General features: G+C 41.9%; 2 protein-coding genes across 5 annotated transcripts in view; one reads left to right on the top strand and one right to left on the bottom strand.

Moving 5' to 3' along the window:
• Nucleotides 1-2,407: 2,407 nt before the first annotated feature.
• Nucleotides 2,408-13,906, top strand: LOC125761736 (mite allergen Der f 7-like). Its single transcript, XM_049423184.1, has 5 exons — nucleotides 2,408-2,724; nucleotides 4,120-4,249; nucleotides 4,348-4,500; nucleotides 7,995-8,146; nucleotides 13,506-13,906. The coding sequence occupies exons 1-5, from the start codon at nucleotides 2,639-2,641 to the stop codon at nucleotides 13,738-13,740; spliced, it is 756 nt and encodes a 251-aa protein (XP_049279141.1). The 5' UTR covers nucleotides 2,408-2,638; the 3' UTR covers nucleotides 13,741-13,906.
• A 915-nt stretch (nucleotides 13,907-14,821) lies between these two features.
• LOC125761700 (protein eva-1-like) overlaps nucleotides 14,822-18,801 on the bottom strand; it is a 105,893-nt gene continuing 101,913 nt past the window's right edge. For all 4 annotated transcript variants that reach the window (XM_049423138.1, XM_049423139.1, XM_049423136.1 and 1 more), the window contains one exon: nucleotides 14,822-18,161. In XM_049423138.1, coding sequence (XP_049279095.1) covers nucleotides 17,965-18,161 — 197 coding nt within the window. In that variant the 3' untranslated portion in view covers nucleotides 14,822-17,964. The remainder of the gene's footprint in view (nucleotides 18,162-18,801) is intronic.

Here is an 18,801-nt window from a genome sequence, read left to right as displayed (position 1 = left end):
AATAGGGCGCTGAAGTTACTGGAAAATTTACGTTCATTGAATTACGTTTGCGTGATGGTCAATGTACTTGAAACTTGGCCCCTGGTGGAGGTACCTTTCCGTTCGGGTATCCAAAAATTTTGCATATTGCACGGTTGACAAAACGCGGTGTGCAATATGCAGCTAAGATACAACCTGCCCATAAATACAGAGACGCAAAAGTGTGTCTGTGCCGCTGGGGATGGACTCTGCACGGTGTTTTGCAACTTCAGTACGGGAGATGCGTCGAATTGTTCCATTCTCTTGCGCTTCTTTGCCGGGTGAGTTTGTATTATAGTGGAAGAGGTAGGCAGGAAACCGGGTCTGGGGTCTTGGGGAGGCAACAAAACTCCCACCATTAATAAAGATTAGAAAGTAAATTTATTATCATTTTTATCAGTTTACCTATATTAAATTCCCCAACCCGGTGTCAACGTGTTCGGGAAAGCCTCGGCACCATACAGGACGCTCCGAAGTCACCGGGTGCTGAGTAGCAACGAGCATTTGTGTGAAGCTTGCGAAGGTGACCAAAATCCTCCGGAGATGAGTCTTTTGCTGTGCGGCGAATACTCTTCGTTAAGGACGGTAGGTAACAATCCGTGGGCGCCATGGAATTGGGTTAGTTTTTGGGGAGAAAAAAAAAGTTTTCGCTAAACAACAAGCACAACAACAACGACCAACCATCGTCTCTTGTGTTGTGAAAATGAAACGCCAAAAAAATGCAAAAAACTAATACTACTAACAGCTTTCATTTGGCGCGACATTCTTTAGACAAAAAAAAACACTCAACAAGCCTTGGATATTGACCTGAGCTCCCCCCCGTTCACTGTTCACCACGTGCGAGACCGCCTTGCCGCAACGGTACACGACCGAGTGTTTATCCTTGGTGTGTCCTGTTTATAGCTACAGAGCAGCTCTAACGGAAGGATCATCTTTGGCCGGCGTGTCGCAAAGCTTTTTCGACGATGGTAAGGTAGTGCTGCCGATTTTTTAATGACCTCAGCAAAAGGAAGCGTCCTTGGGGAAGCTTTGTACCGATGCCGCCTGGGAGAATGAACAGTCGCCGTTGGAACGGGGTCGTCGTCGTGGACGACCGGGGCCCGACTAGAGGTGTTATTTTTAATATTCATAATTTGTGTTAATGGCATCGGTGCAAAGGCCGGTCACGAAAAATATTGCTAAGCGAAGTACACCGTAAGTGTTGCTTGACAGTCTCTCTGTCTGTTCCCTTAGCCACGGTACCTTTTCGGTACTGTGCATTTCACAGCCACAGGAACTCACACGGTTGAGACTATCACAGTATTTAAGCTATCTCAATGGGAGTTTGGTGTTTCATTTCAGCCCATCATGGCACATCGTACGAAACTCATCGCCAGTACAGTAAGCGAAGCGAAAAGCAATTCTTCAAGCCTCCGGGCGAAATGGCAAACGGTGATGAAGTAGTTACTCATAATGGATGCCCATTTTCCCCTATCGCTCAATTGTGACGTTTTGCTCGTGGAAACACCTTTTTGCGAAGGTTTGGTGCTGCGGTTTGCAGAATCTTACAGGACAATAAAACTTTTCCAATCACCACCAGTCAACCGGATTACCGGACCATCTCGGAGTACTGTCGTGGCAGGCCAACACTCGGTTCTGGTAGGATATGATTTTCTTGTCAAAGCCAGGTACGCTGGGAAGAAAGTTTTCCCGGTCAATGATCGTTTTCGATGGGATTGCTTTAAGTTTCTTTGACCGACTTTGGGGCGCATGTTCTTGCCTTCTCTGGAAGCGATTCGCAGTTGGACGCTCCAAATTTTGCGTCTGGCTTCAGTTGCTTGGAATGACAACAAAATGTTTGGCTTATCAAGACCAGAAGCAATCGTGAGTTAAGAGCATCGATTAAGCAGACAGAGTTACAAGGTACGGTGGAGCTTGATCTTATCAACCTCCCCTCCCAGCCAGAAACGCTTCAGTAACAGCAAACGGTTTGATATCGTCGATTCGAACGTGTCACGGTAGCAATATCGGCTGGCATAAAGTCTACGATTTATAATCTCAAAAAAGCCTTCCAGGCACGACGCACGACGAGACCCCCCGAAAACACGTCCCAGGGTGGGTTGTTTTGATTCGTACGCTTAACATGCTCGATCGTTTGCCTAATCACATATCATTCCGCAAACGAAGGTGAATTTTGGGGGGAGTTGCTGGGAGTTGCGGTATGGTGCGATTGGTAAAATTTGCCCCAAGCGGCCAATCGTTGGTAAAACACAACTGCCGTACTAAGACAACTTGCTACAACACAAATCGACAAACGTTCCAACGGGGGTGTGACGTGGTTGGTTCGACGTTATAATGATGCGACGGAGTGGCTCGGAACGGGGAGGTTAATCTTATCGGCCATTTCTGCAATCCACCTGAAAAGGGTACCCGTTGTTTTTGTTTTACGGATATCTTATCTTATTAATCGAACGTTTCCTTACGTTGCGCACCTGGGCAACGAATGAATTTCTGGAAGTGGAGGATACAAAAAATTGTATAAATAACACCTCGAACGTCTTGCGAAGGTTTCAGTAGCCCGGATCGGAGTGTGATTAGTGTACTGATTGTGAGATTGAAAGTGGAAAAACAAGACCGGAAAATGCGTACCCTGTCGCTTGTTGCTCTGGGGCTTGTTTGCTTCCTGGCATCCGTTGGTGGTTACGAGACGGAGTTTGAAGATGATGTGTAAGTGAAGCTAAATTGTTCATTAAAAAGGGGGTTTTTGGTGAGATCCGTTTATAACCAAGTGTGATTTAATATAATCGAAAGTGGAACAATTTTCGATGCAGCTAATGGAAAGGTTACATAAAAATCTATGTGCGTGATCAGAAACAGATTTCATAAATAATATAACTATGTTTGATCAGGAAAAAGTATCATCCGTGAACTATTAAACAAATTTATTTAAGTCATAAAACTTATTCTTTGGTTATGCCCAGTTGTCAACCGTGTACCTTGTAGCTTGTACTTTTTAACATCGAACATTAGTATAAAATCATGGCGAGTGACGATCGCTCGACGATCAACGCACAATGTTTCCTATCACGGCTTTTTTGTTACACCAGTAGCTGAGCAATGTTCTGTAGAATATAGATTATGGAGGTATCGCACGGTTCAGCAGCTCATAATAGATAACCTAAAGCCTCATAATAGATAACCTAAATTAGTTCTACAAACTGGAATGGACATAGAAACGATGGGTATTATTCGATATTTGCGGAAGATATTATGGTTTGATTTTCATTTGGTCCTTAATGTATTTGGAACAATGTGATATTTTATCACGCAATATCGTTTAATAAAGGCCCAAAAGTGTTGCTCACGATTAAATGAACCAGTCTAAAAAGCTGTAGTGAGTTTGCTTGCAATCGTTGTAATTATGCGTTATAAATGATTACACATTCAACAAAAGAGTAAAAATATTTTTTATGTAAAACAAAAATTACTGTTCAAAGAAAAGTCTAATGATTAATAATCTCTCATACAAAAATGCCACGACTTAAAAAAAACATATATGCAAACGGAAGCCTAACATCAGCCGCTATCACAGTTACCATATGGGTCCAGAGTACCCGGTGCTGAACGACGTGTTTAGATAAATTAAAACGATAAGATTAGACCAACGACCCTTTGTTGTGGGGATATCAGGAATGCAGTAGACCATGGATTAATATGTTCGCACCTAGTTGAGAACGGAGTGTTATTAGTAAAGAATTTACTACAGCAATTTGATTTCAGTCTACCCATAGCAAGTAAATTAAAATGTAAATCTTTTGTAAGGGTACTTATATGAAATTTATTTCAATCTTTTGAAATAAATTGTTTGAAAGTAGTTCTCAAAAATTTATTCGGTCCATATGGGGCATTCGACAGATGAAATGTTTTTTTTTTGCATGGAAATTTATGGTTTGATATGATATTTAAGAACTCGTGTAATCTGATATTTACTCAACATGTTTTTTTGCATTTAGTTCGCTGTCATATCGACCAATTTTTCAACTCTTACGTTGAAACGGAACACCCCTCTACACTGTTACGCGATTTTTTGCGATTTAAAGTAATTAACATTTTTGTTTCCAGCAATCGGAATACCGCCCTGTCGGCAAACATGAACAACTACATTGACGTGGTGATGATCCAGGTTGGACCGTGGATGAACACGCATCTCGTACCCATGGCACTGCCCGATGTGGTTGAAGGATTCGAACATGTAGGTACTATAGTTACAGGTACTTGGCCTGTATGACGTTCACAGTTATCCGATTGATTTACACCGCTAACATTTCCATTATGTTTCCGATCGCATAGCGCCCAATTCTGATTACGTACCATGGTGAGCTGGCACTAACGAATGGAGTTTTCCACACCATCCACAGTGTGGGTAGGAATGGAAACGCGATGATGCACTACGACCGGCAGTTGCTACGCGTTTCCGTCGGTGCCAACATTCGACAGCTGGGCGTAAGTATTGGTGCAAAGAATGCTTTCGCGGAATGTGTAATGTGTAACAAAATGTTCACAAGAATTTTCTACACGTTGGGTAAGTGTAATCGCTTCACCGAAAGCGATTGATCCTTTTCGTGGAATCAGAAAGTGAATAAGTTCCTTAAGTATTCCCATGAAGCAGGGTTGTAGTGGGTGATGACTTTTTATGGTTTGAAGCTTAAAATTCTTGCAGAACAAGGGATTTCTTTAATGATGTTTTTTTGTTTAGATTGTATCATATTAGACATGGCACACATGGCTGTAGGGGTCTTTGGCCGTTATCATCAAAATAAGCCTCCGCAGTTTAGGCTGAGTTGCAATATAGGATCGGTTCGCAAATGTTACCAATAATAAGCGCAACAGTTAGGGGCATCTAAGTTAAACTTATTCTCATCACAAAATACAAATATTTCAATTGACCACTTCTAAGCAATATTTGTGTAAAACGCTTATGTTCCATTGCCAGTTTCAGTTTTTCCTTAGTGTCCGCAGCAGTGCATTGACTAGCCTCTCCCAGTTCTACTATTCTAGTCCCGTCACGGCTGGTTATTTTTGAATTTTCTTAGGTTTTCTTTTTAATTCCAATAGCTTAGGTATTTTTCTTTCTCAATTGTAGCCTTACCATAGACTTTCACAAAAGTCTGTTGCCACCGATAAAAGCTGAACGTTTAAAAGAATTTTTGCCACTGTAGATCAGTATGGCAATTTTCAAATAAACATTGTGTGGTTGTGGCTTGATAATCAATGAGCCGCTCTGCAATCTGAAGCTATGCGTAGTTCAAATAACGTTTCACTCCATAGATCACCTATCGTAATTCGAAGAAAATGCTATAATATTATTTTACATTTTCGCGTAGGTGGTTTGATTCTGGGTATTATACACCAGTGTGTTATGAAACATCCTTTTATTCCACCGGAATTGTAAATATTTTCCTATACATTTTTGGAAATAATTTAAAATAAAGAATGTTGAAGCATTGCTAAAGTATTTATGTTTTATACAGCAGCAAATGCAATTAGAACACCAGTGAGACCGAAGGAGAATAATAATAAATAATTGTTAAATTGTGTCCCGTCCAAAAACTAGCGCTACCACCGCTAGAAACCACAAAATTCCTCCTGCCGGAGCGCATCGGTGAAGCGTAAAATAAGATTCAATATCGTCACCCTCGTCGACACGAGGCCATCAAGCCGGGTGCGCCTCGTTAAACAGGTCCTTCAGTGGTGTTGCAGGCGAAATGAATTATTCAAAAAGCAAGAAATTATTCCTCACTTCCCAAAGGAGCTAGTTGCCAGCACTCGATGCCGTGCGATGGAGCCGCAATCGGAGTATCGGTGCGTCTGCATGGATCTGGGAAACTCCCGGCCCGACTTTCAGGAAGGCTTTAGAAGGTTAGCAAGATCTCGTTCTCCATTGCTTTTGGGGGGGTTGGTGAGGATAAACACTGGAACAGGAAACGCAATGGCCGTGCAATGGAAGAGACATCAACCGGAAGAGGTGTGTGATTTATTCAACGGAAAAGCAGCAGCACGCGGAGTGCCTGCTCGTTAGGCGGTCGGCCACCAGCGGGACTGAGAAATTGAGTCACCTGCAACCACCATGACAAACACAGTTCGTCAAATGCGAATGGGTGGGTGGGACTTGCTATTTTCTTGCGTGCCAGATTCGAGGAAATTCTTGCGGGAAACGAGTTTCCCTTTATTGCGTGGCGATAGCAGCACTTTTATGAAGCGTCCAAGGACCTTCGCCACCCGCTTCCAAGGTTTTCCCACCGCTCGGAGCGAGGAAAAGGAATTGATGTGTTTGCCTTATTTTCGCACATTTTCTCTTTCCTGCTAACGGTAAGGTGGTAAGATGGTTTCACAGCGGTGTGTCTTTCCCATCTGTCCGTCCCCACAACCGCCTCCCCCGGAACAAGAGGTTGGAAAATGAATTTGTCTAAATTTATCATTCTAACGACTTTTGCGCGAAGGCAACACATTGACGTGCGTGCAGGTGAATATAGCAGATGTGTTGCGTGTTGATATCTTCCCCGGGACTTGACGCGTACTGGCAGGGCTTGTTCTCCCGTCATGTTCGGTTGTCATGTCGGGTGTGTAAAAGTGCGTTAAAGCACAACAGCGGCGCAGAGTGTGGCGATGAAATTGTGCGCGTTTTCAGCGACTTCTGCTACGGCTGTGCAAAGTTCCATAAAGTTGATCGCACACTTCTGGAAAGGGATCGTGAAAATGGAGAACACCTCGCATCGGTGTTCACGGTGGAAGCTAGCTTGACGTGGGTGCTGGATTTTTTTTGGGCCACATTCGTCGTCTTGTGATTAAACAATGCTTGAAAATTTATTACCTCGGATATGCGATACCGAGAACGAGTCACATTTAATTTGCTTTTCATCGTGGTGTTTTCTTTTAGCGACTTTTTTTTTGGTTGTGTTCCTGCTTTTGCTGGGAAGCTGTTGCTTGGAAAATGGAACTCGCACTGGTGTGTGCCCTCAAGTGTTACAGAGAGCAAACAGAAGAGAGAAAAAAAACCCAACCCTTAGCGTTAAAACCCCATGGAAAGATCTCGTAAAAGGTGCCGAAATTTCCCAACTTCTCTCCCCTTCTACCCTTCTTCCGGGGAATGGAAATGAAATGGAGGAGGGTGAAGGGAAAGTTGGAAGAGGCAAGATCCCGAAAACCAAAACCCCATTAAAACCTGATCCAAGCGCCAAATGGTGATTCTGCCAGGCGGTGCGATAGGATGCAAGAGGTGTGTGACGCAAAATGCGACGAACTGGGTGTGTTGGTGCAGGTGAGTGGATTATACTTTTCCGACGACATGGTGACGCCCCGTGTAAAGATGGACAGATGCGGTTAGCGCCTGTGGCAAAGAGTTGGCTTATGCGAAGATTTTGTAGTGGTTCTGCCATTTTTTGTGTGTGTGTGTTTTGCTTCTCACTAGCGTTGTGGTGTTTATTACGCCACAGGTTCGGCTTAACCAGGCAGGACGTTTGGTAGCAAAATACCTTCGGGAAAGGTGTGTGTGCTATGCCACACTTTCAGGGCAATTATTGTTGCTGTTCGACGATTGTGGGTGTGGGGGAAGTTTTGTTTATGCTTCTACCTTTTTGTACCAGCTTTTACGCAACGCAACCCACCTAGGTGTTTGCGCTCTTAGCGCGAGTTTTCCGATGGAAAAGTTTCAACGCGCCACCCAGAAGGAGTTTCCCGAGCGGCAATCCCGGGGGGGGGCGCGATGCTGATACGCGAAACCCGGTCCCAGGATCTTAAGCGCGAATGTTTTCCAGGAAAGATTTTCGTGGTGCTTCACCAAGTTTTTGGTGGGAAATAATTTTCTCCACCTTTTTGCTCGGAGAGGGAAGGAAGTATGATCCCTCTCGTTCCCCTTTGACTGGCTTCGTTTCACTAAAAATGGTTTTTTTACGTTTATTGTTGCTTTCTTCTTTCACTCCATCGTAACCACGTTGCAGTTCACGTACGACTATTCCGCACACATCATGGATCTCGGCCCGACCGGTTTCGTTGACGTCGATGTAGCGACGATGACTTTCACCAGCGAGTTCATCATCGACATGACGGATTTCTACATCTGGATGCAGGACTTCCGTCTCACCAACATGGGGTAAGTGATGACGATTTGGTGATGTTTTGTATGTGTGTGTGTGTGTGTGTGTGTTTGCTCTCACTCTCATCTCTTTGATCACGTTTCACATTTCTCATAACACCCAAAGCTCCCTTCCTCAGTATTTTTTTTTTGTTTGGAGAAGTGGGGCCCTGGAGCGGGGTTTCGTTTTCGCCTCCTTTTGTGTAAAAGTGTGTCCTTCATCAACCGTTTGCCTGGTGGAAACGGACGCACGTGGCAGGACGCGTGTGAGTTATTTGATCGGCAAAGTTGCACCAAAGCATTTAATTATTAGCGAAAAGTTTATTTTCCCTTTCTTAGTATGGTGAGGTACAGCGTGTGTGTTTGTGTTGGTACGTGCGAATGTAGAATCATTTCACGTCTGTAAAGTGATTTACTCTTGAAACTTTTGAATTAACTGGAAGCACTGGCAACTTGACACGAGAGTTGGTGAGTTTCATATGCAATGTGTTTCCACAGGATGAAGTTGTTGTTTCCTGTGAAGGATATCCTTCGTATGTACGTGATCAATTTGTACCATTACTGCTGCAAGATGGATACTTGTATTAATCGTACTGTTTGTAGGCCCTAGGTCTTTATCCCAATTCAACGACAACGATTTCTTCCTTCCCATTTTTGGAGAAAATTTATTGTTTTTCAACCACGCGTTACATTGTTTGAGATCGTATAAGCAATATCAATTCGCAGTCAATCGAAATGAGTCTGATGCTTTTCAATATTTGGCTTACAGGATATTGTGTCACCGGATTTTCAATAGTGTTCACCGAACCGTGCATCATGTGTGTGTGTGTGTTTGAAGAAGCAAGGCGAAACATTGACTCTTTTTTTTGGATCACCCTGAAAGAAGGAACGCTTTGTCGAGTGCAATTTCGTTTCCATCGAGCCGGTAAAACTGTGGAAATTGTCTCTCCCTTTGCTTCTGTTTTCCATGTATTGTACAATCGTTTCGTAGGAATATCCTTCGGGCATCAAAATGGAAAGGTTTTCGTTTTTCCCTTTGCTGCTTCAGTTACAGCAGTGAGTTCTGCGAGTTCGGAATCGTACCATGGTGGTAGACTTGATTTGCCTCGAGCAGTACTTTCAAGTATGCGCTACACGATACGGGCAGTAGATTATTCAAAAAGAGAAGAAAAACCGAACTGTCCCTAGTAGATACTGGTCGCTCGGTTTTTGGGGTGGAAAATAAACGACCTTCGATACCGATGCAAATGATCATGTGCAAATGTCTGTCGGTCGGCAAAAAAGCTTTTGTTTCAAACACAGCACTGAAGAAATTTGTTCTTTTCCTGCGTTTTGAGATTGTGTGAATTTCATTTTCAAGAACAGCTAACGTAACAATCATCATTTCCTGCTGATTGAACATCATTCAATCGTGAAATGGTTACTGTTGTTGTCTGTTAAAGCTACTTCCGTTTAGTTTTGTAATGCTTTTCTTTCCTTTTTCACCTCCAATATGGCAATATGCTATGACGCACCTCATCGTACCTTCGTGTACCAAAACGTTCGCTAGTGTTAGAAAAATGAATCAAAGTATACAAATTTACACATTTTATTTACTGCAACCATTTAATCCCAATGGGCACGGTGTCGTTTAATGTTTACCCCTGTGTGTTGGTCCGGGTCCGGGAATGGGTCCTGCGACAGTCCGGGTGGAAGTTTGCCAGCGTATTATCGTGTGCTTCCGATCGGAGGCCGTCAGAGACGATTGTGTCACCAGTTGGGGGAAAAAAAACTTCCGGAAACAGAATGAATAAACAAGCATAAAACTGTTAAGATAAGCAACGCAAATGTGTACTAAGCCACCACAGCGGAACACACCACGTATGGACGACAATGGAATCGTGCCGAATCGCTCCCCTGATCCGACGTCCACCCTATTGTGTCGCTTCCCATCCACATGGTGGGTAACAATCGAATTAGTAAGATTTTTATTTCATCCACTTTTGTTTTGTGATATCAATCTCTCATGCAGGACGGATGTTGGTGCTATGGAAGGTGCTGTTTTTGTTTTACTCTTCCGGAGCGACAATAACGCTCCAAAGTTGTTTAGTGAATGGGATCCTTTCAGCAAATAGAATTGAACAACATGCCCGACCATGGGGCGTTGTCACGTGTGGCGTCATTAGCACGAATGTTTCGTATGCATAGTTGTGGCGTTTGCCATTCAATTTTATACCCACCGTTACCCGCACCGTTCGTGATTCGAAACGTGTGCTCATCGCTTTGAACATGGCTACAAATTGATTAATCTCCTCAAATGCTATTTATCCGGGATAAATGGTAGTAAAGTTTTAAAGTTTCTGTCATGTTGGTTTTAATGGTTTTACGGGCTGCCATCGGTTGCAAACGATGATTGTGCTTTAATTGTTTTCAATTGTTTAAAATGACCTGTTTTGCAAATAGATTTTTCCATATAATTTGTTTATGTTTTTAAAGGGATTTTTAGTTCCTTTTCCTGGTTTATCAGGTAATGAGTAATAAAAAACGTTACTCAATTTCAAAATCTTCATTTCATCTTATCATCAAACTGTTAATCGAAATTTCCCTAATGCTGACACATATTGTAAAGAGCTTAAGATAATTATGTCTATACAAAAAGGTATGAAACGGTTCTTATTTCTCGCATGGGATGATATCAAAATATCAAAATAATATAAATAATATAAATACAAAATATAATAGAAAAATATTAACCCCTCGAAGATGCTGAAAAAATAATCAAACATGTTGCTCATTAAATAGCAATGTCTTTAAAATATTTTTATTGGTCATCATTTGGTGGAAAATTTTATTATAATTTATGATTATGCATTTTTAAAACTTTATGATTTCAATTAAGTTCGCATCGTTACCTTTATATAACACTATTTTATATATTTTATTTTATTTAACCGTCTATTTTTATGATTACTTTTATAGTAATCTATCAAATGTATTTATTTTATTTACAAAAATATCCTTTACAACAGAATACATAGTCAAAATGTAATTAAAGCGCATTTCCGAATCAAGCAGCAATCTGCTATTTTATACTTCATTTATCAACAAATTTTTCCTCAGTAAATTAAAGCCAGTTTAAGGGTTATTTAATCAGATTTGTTTCATTATATCTTCATGAAAATAAGAAAAAACAAGTTCAAAATACGCACCCTTTTTTATTTCCATATCGATGAATTAGTACTTAGCGTTTAGGTTTCTGCATTTACCATGAACGTAATGCTGACAAGCAATCGAAATTAAATTACAAATGATTTAATTTTATTGCAATTGAATTATATTGACTACGCCTCGGTAGCAAAAAAAAATTAAAGGTGCAAACTTTGATAGTTTTATCTCGTCCCGTTGCAACCGCATCCATAATTTACACACTTGTCAATAGTGTGCTCCACAAATGGCTGCAGTACCACGGCTACTGTTGGCCTGTGTTGCGTTCGACAGTCATTACGTGCGGGTATAAAATATTAAGTGTACTCCAGGGGGGTATGGAATAACATATTAATAGCAGCCACGGGCAACCAGATGTCACACACGGATCCAATATGAAAGCCACCACAGAAGAGTGTCGGCTGCAATCGAACGAATGTTGTGGCGTTTGTGAACTATATAGTGTTCGTGTATGTAAAGCTCGAACAATAACGCGATGCTCAACCAAACAATGTCACACTTGACCGCGGTTGGGAAACGTAAAGCCTGGTTCACATTGATGGCTGATCCTTTCGGCCTTGTTTAACGTGATTGAATGGATATAATTGAGGTGGAAATGATTTTTAGTAGCACTTAAGTGATCTCCCTTTTTTGTGCATGGAAACGGCGAATAGAAAAAATAAAAAGCTTTTGGAAAAAAAATTAAAACGCATAAACCAACAACCATACAGCTAATGGTTGCAATTGGCTATTGGGTTTTTTGTTTGCCAATATAAAACATTCCAGTGAGATAGTGTTTATGGCGTGTTAAATGGAGATTTATTTAAAGTGTACTTAAATTTTCTGCTCTCCAGCCACCGGTTTTGGGTAGCAAAACTCACATTTGGATAGTTTTTAGCATACTTATTTGCTCGTAAGCACACTGGAACTGGTGTTCACAAAATCTAGATAAAAACTTTTACCCCTTAGCGTTACTGCTGCCACCCGTGCGAGCACGTGCTGTCCTGTGCCATTTCGGGAAACAGCTTCGGTTAAGCACAGAATCCAGGATGTAGTTTGAGAGAGAGAGAGAGAAAAAAAATATGTGAGAACAAAAAACTTCCCCAAACTCTGGTCTCTGGGTTTTTTGGTAAAAGTTCCGGTATTATCGACAAGCGGAATCGCAAATGATGGAAGTGTCCATTGCTCGGACAGCATGATCGTTCCGGCCTTAGAGCACTTCGCTGGCTGGATATTATCGGTGAAGTTTATTTTACTGTTCGTTTTATTTACTTTTCATTGGTTGGTGCTCTTAAAGACAAAAGAAAACACACCAAGAAACGGCAAGCAGAAGCGACACGTTGTCGCTTCCCGTTTTCTGGTGGGAAAATCTGCCACCGATCATCGGTATGTTGAAGGAGAAGTAAGAAGCCACAAAAAGAAGAAAAAAAACGCACCAAAAAAAAGGAAAAACAGAATGAAAACAAGAAAAACACAACCATACACAGCTTCCAGTCGGTTTTACGATTGCACGGATATGCTGGTACGAAATGATGCCGATTTTTTCGTCATAAATTTTCATCATTTCCTAGCATCACCCCCTGCGGGGGTTGAAGTGTCATGCAGGGCAAAAACGGGCATTCGGTGAGGGGCTTCGAAAGCTCTACTAAAGTGGCAGCCTTTGGCGATAGTGTGCACCCAACTAGCGCCTGTGTCTGTTTCGTTGTGATTCGGTAGGATTTGAAGCGTACGTTTCGATTCCGACAAGTGATAAAAGTGACGGGGGCCAAAATAGCAAATGGGTACCATAAAGGACAAATCATCGTCGCAATCGCCATCGTCATCTATTCACGGCTTCACCTTTTGCCCCTTTCGTCGGTTCGGTTCGGTTCATCCATATATCGTAAACGATTTATGCTTGCTGATCCTCATGGTAGCGTGTTTTAGTGTTGTCGTGGAAGTGTTTTTCGATTCGAGCTAAACCTTTCACTACCTTGACGTTTTAGATTAGAAACAAAATCTAGCGAAGAATAGATTTTTGGAAACATTACCTTGCTATTCATCGATTGACTGCGCACTCACTTGGCCGACAGTTCGACAGTTTGATTACATGAACATTTCACCACATTCACTTCGGACACCATCATAAGCACTAGTACACACTAAATGGAGGGTTTTTTAAAAATCTTACTTCCTTTACCGTTTTCATTTGCAGCAACCTGAGCATTCGGTTCCGCGGTAACATTCTCGTCGACTGGTTGGCCAACATTTTCGTCAACGTCATCACGACCATTTTCCGCAACACGATCACCAACGTCGTATCGAACGGTGTGCGCGATTTCCTTCAGGCCACCCTCGATGACATGAATGGACGGCTGCGTGGACGTGCAATTACTGAGCAGGAAGCGGCGGTATTGATTGAAAATTTGAAGAAAATGCTTACCCACTAAATAAGGACGGATGCAGGGCGGGGTGGACGTTTTACCGGCGCTGGATGTCTATTGATGTTGAGTAATGGTTAATGAGGACTTACAGATATTTTGATTTTTGATTTTAAATAAACGAGTTGCAGTATTGGTTTTGTTTCCCGTAAAGCATTTTCGATTTGTTTTTAATTTAGTTAAGCTTAATAAAAGTAGAATAAATCAGACGACCAGAAATAATATTGAGAGATTCAATGTACATTATTACCTTTTTATATACAATGAATCATGATTGAAAATGATTACTGCCGATGATTTAAAAAAAAAACTTTTACTTCATTGTGCAGCACTTGTAAAGCCATCATTTTCTTGTGTTTCCGCAGTAAATGTGTCGTTGGGTTTTGTGTTGCACTCGTACGCCTGAAGGTATGCAATGTATTTGAAATTTATTTTTCCTTTCCGGCGATTCAATCGATCGTCGACGTTTGGAATTATTACATCCCGGAAAACAGTTGTTAAATGCCTTGTGACCGTAATTCTATTAGCTGTAAAATTACAGTTATCTAATGAGTTCTAGCAAAATGAGATCCCTTCTTGTCTTATTTATTGACAAAAGCTAGGGTACAGCTGAAAATTCCTTGAATGAAAGAAAATACATAATCCAATCGGATTTGATATTTCTGGTAAGTAAATAGTAAAAACAAGTTATATTTTGCCAGAATCAGTTCTCTTCATGTTAAGTTCTATGTTAAAATCAGTTTCTTGAATCTAATTTAGTTTACTTACTTAGTTATCAGGTGCTGCTCACGGCCGAGTGCCGTCGTTATCCAATCCATTGTACCGGCTTTTCTGGCAGACGCATCAAAACTATCGCTCCATCTCAGTTTCAGCCTCCTCTGCCCACGTGAACGACTTAAAAGGACTTTGTGGACTGGGTCGTTCGGAGCCTCACGAAAGACATATTCAGCCTGATATTCTAGTGTAATGTTAAAACCATGAGGTTAAAGAAATAAAACTTATGTTAAGAAAAACATAGCAAAAGCAATGATCTTACCATAGGATTCATCGAATGTTTTCATTTACTGCTATTGAACGTACAAAAAAGCGCTTATTATTAAAATACTTTATTTACAGGTTTGGTTTTGATTTTTTTTCCACCATTTCCTCCACAGTTGTTTGAGATAGTGATGAAGGAGGGGACTTTCATTTCCAGTTTATCATTATTATTGTTATAAAAAAGAACATACGGAAATAGAATATACACTCGGTAAATAAATAAACTTAACTGTGATTCTTCTACTCGCTTCCACCTTTGTGCGCCTTTGGTTTTCAAACGTGTTTACTTACATATGTCATTTTCCTACACTTCCGCTACTTCATATGACTTTTTGCTTTGTGTATACAGTTTCCCGGGCTTATGTATGCATGATGGCTTTGAATATCACTGCTTTGAAACTGTGAAAACGGATTTGTAAATGGTTTTTGCTTGCCATTGGTTTAACAACAAATATTTTGCTATTAATTTTTTCCTAATTTACAACACATTCGTTTAAAGTTTTGCAAACTTTCATGCAAATGGAACAGGAAACAGTGAACTGAAGGAAAAATGATCTCTTCTTTCAACAACTTCGTTCGAAATTTTTTAATATTTTTTCTATTTCAATTTAACTTTACAAAAAAAGAAAAAAAAATCACAAAAGAGTTTAATTTATATAATTTATATGTTGGAAAAACAATTAAAAATGTAATATGCTGTAAAGTTTTACCCCAATAATCAGGGTACGGCTTTCAGCTCTCAATTCCTGCCCAATTTTGCATCGGGAAATGACAGTGAAACGGTTTTGCTTTCTGTTTGCCAAATAAACCGAGCTCGATGTTGCTGTCTGTGTCGTGCGTAAACTTTACCCTGATTACCTTTTCGAAATTGATCTGATTCGAGCAGTTTGCGGTAGACCTGGTGGAGAGCGCATTCCGAACCGGTTGCATGACAGACAGCTGTCAGACTTGATTCGAGGTTTCGCTTTGTTGGCAGAATGGTTGGCAAGGACATGTTTGGCATTTGGTACTCATGGAGTTCTGTTCCAGCCGCAATTTGAACCATCAATCTTTGGCCGAGCTTGGAGCAGAGTTTGAAGTTGTCAGGGCACTGCTTGAGCCCCACATGCTGACGCTGACGCTTCTTTACGCTAATGATCAATGGAAACTACATGATGTTGTGTATGGCTAAACCGCTCCTATCCTTTACATATTTCGAAACTAGTTTAGTAGTTTATATTTCAAAAAATGAAAAAAAAAGTTCTCAAAAAACCGAAAAAAATACTTGTCCACAATAATCTCGCCTCGTTTGCTTATCCACCAACGGTAGATTGACTTTGACTAGTGCGAGTTTATCAAAAAATTTCCTACGAATTTGTTCTACACTCTCAAAGCCAAAGATCGTTCCGATTGCTTGTCGGAATACGAGTTTGGAACAGCTCTTTGACTTATCATACCTAAGATACACCCACCTATAAACCGCAACATCTATACAGTGCTGTGAACGGATACTTCCGGCAAAATCGTCCGCAGCAACCGGTACCATTTGCTGACTGGCAAATGGCATTTAACATTTGCAACCGCATTTTGCCGCGCACAGACCATTTTGTCACTTATTAGATTGTAATTAACAATTTCAAATTGCACACAAACGATTGTTTTTTGCACACATACATATGTACACACGCATTCGCACCCTCTCTATCTCTCTATCTCTCTGTGTGTGTTTTTCTATTACCTCGGGGTCACTGGTCACTTAAAATGGTTTCAATTATTGCCTTTCGCATGACGCACTGTTTAACTTCGCGGCATTTGGCATCATGTCACATACTTGCTCTAGTAGCTGTTTTATAAGATGTAGTTTAATACATCTTCTTCTCACGTACCGTCCACTGGATGGTTTTCTGTGTGTGTGTGTGTATTTTTTTTGGTTTCTTTTTTTGTTTTTTTCATTCATCCTAATTACGTCCTAGGTACTATTTCTTGTGTTACAGTTTGGCTTACGATAAAATTCGAACAATGAGAATACAACAAAACCGCCACGGCAGAACACATCCGGGGCGGGAGTTTTTTTGTGTGTGTTTTGTTTGGTTTGAGGGCGACTTTCACCTGTTTGTTGCAGTAAGACCACAACTTGTTTTTTTTTCGTTCCCCCGGACAGAAAACTACAGTGGACCCCGATAGGAGGGGAAGGAAAATTACACGGAAACAGCTTATCCCACTAATGCTTGCTCCTTCGGGTATGGAGGACATACAGCATACGGCTGCATTCCCAAAGACAGTTCAATCTGCCACCACACGTTGGCGATGCCACCCCGCAAAAAGGTATGCAATGGCCCATCGGCCAATAGGAGGGCATGCGGACAGTCTTAGTGTGACAGCGAACAATGACGCAGCGTCGTACGATAAGCTCCCGTTTGACGGTTTGACGCGCATGAAATACTAAGTATTACACGCGGGAAGGATCGTTCCATCGTGCCGTGTAGTGGTGTGTGTGTGTGTGTGTCGGAACACACTGGTGCTGGCTAGCGCCTCCGCCAGTATCTCACTCGTAATATTGTTTTGGTTTTGTATTTATAGCTCCAACGCACCCCCGGGGGAGGGTGAGGCGGGAGAGCAGAGAGCACTGATCTAACGACGGATTAGTTTGGTGATGCCCGACCCGGACGCGACACATTTCATTTGGAAATTGCAGAAAACGAGTGCCCCCCGGGTCAAGGCTTTTGCCTTTTGGATGAACCAACTTTAATTAGCTTTCGCAAACTTGTCTCACAGATACACCAAGTCCTTGTCCGAGGCGCGGTTCACGCTTTCACCGTCCTGAAGCTGCAGGGTGACGGCAGCAGTGGTGGAAGCGACGGAGGAATCGGTAATGGTGGTAGTGGTGGTGGTGTGATGCTTCCTTAGCAGGATAATGCTGTAGTTCTAGAAACAGTACGTCCGATTCGGTGGACACATGACGATGGTGTCCTCTAGTTCGCTGATCGTTGGTTCCTTGTTTTTGAGGATGGATTGTGGATGATGTTGCTGCTGCTGCTGTTGCTGTTGCTGCTGCTGTTGCTGCTGACTCGGATGGGACGAGGAGGTACAGGATGAGGTGGTTGACAATTGGGACGGGTGTTGCTGATGCTGTGCGACTGTATGGCTCTGCACCGTTCCGGCGGAACCGGGCGGACCGGACGTAGCGATAAGAGCCGGCTGCGTAGGAACCGGATGTCATCCGTAGTAGTACTGCGCATTGGTCGCTCCTCTACTGAGACTACGCGGTGTATTACCGTCGTGGTCGCTCGAAAGTCGGCGAAGCGTTTGCGTGCCAATTACGGAACCGCCGAGAAAACCGGGCGGTAGTTGTTGCGAAGCTTGGTGTGGCCTCGGCAAAGTTGTCATCGCTGCTAGTGGCGTTCTTATTGCACCTGTCGGAAATGATTTGAGTTTTGATTAAATATGTATCACAGCGAAAGGTCAAAGGTTTTCGTTTTTGGTCGATTTTAACAAGCTTATTGCTATTAATAAAAAGAAAAGTGTTTCGTTTCGCATTTATCGATTGTTTTGATGCTAAATTAACAATATCCGTGAATCCTGTTTGTGCGCAAAACATTGTTCCCAACGGATCAAGAATGTTGTATTTTTCCAAAACATTCCAGACGTTTCAAATTCCCCAAAACCCTTAAAGCAACATTCCGGAAAGCACGTCGGTTGAACAACAACGAGGAAAGAAATGTGCTCGCAACTGGTTCATAAATTGTCGTAACCTTTCGGACAACAAAGGTAAAGGGCACGGTGCACATTTGTGCATGAATTTTTCGCTAATTAAAGTCATCGCATCAAAGATGTGTAAATGTTGGGGCCGCGTGTCGAAACCGTTTGCAGCGTTGTACGACCATCGTAGAAAAGGGCGGCTTCGGTTGTGGGCCAAAAATGACTTCCACACCGTTGGGCTAATTAAACATCTTTACCAAACGAAACAAAGCGCTCGGGAAGTCGTCAACAACAAAACCCTAACGCACCTTACCATGCCCCGAAGGCTACGGACTGGAAAGGTGCGAATGAATT

The sequence above is a fragment of the Anopheles funestus genome, chromosome 2RL (genome assembly GCF_943734845.2).
Source record: "Anopheles funestus chromosome 2RL, idAnoFuneDA-416_04, whole genome shotgun sequence".
Taxonomy (NCBI): Eukaryota; Metazoa; Arthropoda; class Insecta; order Diptera; family Culicidae; genus Anopheles; species Anopheles funestus.
The sequence above is the reverse complement of the archived record's forward strand: the minus strand, read 5'-3'. Positions and strand labels throughout refer to the sequence as shown.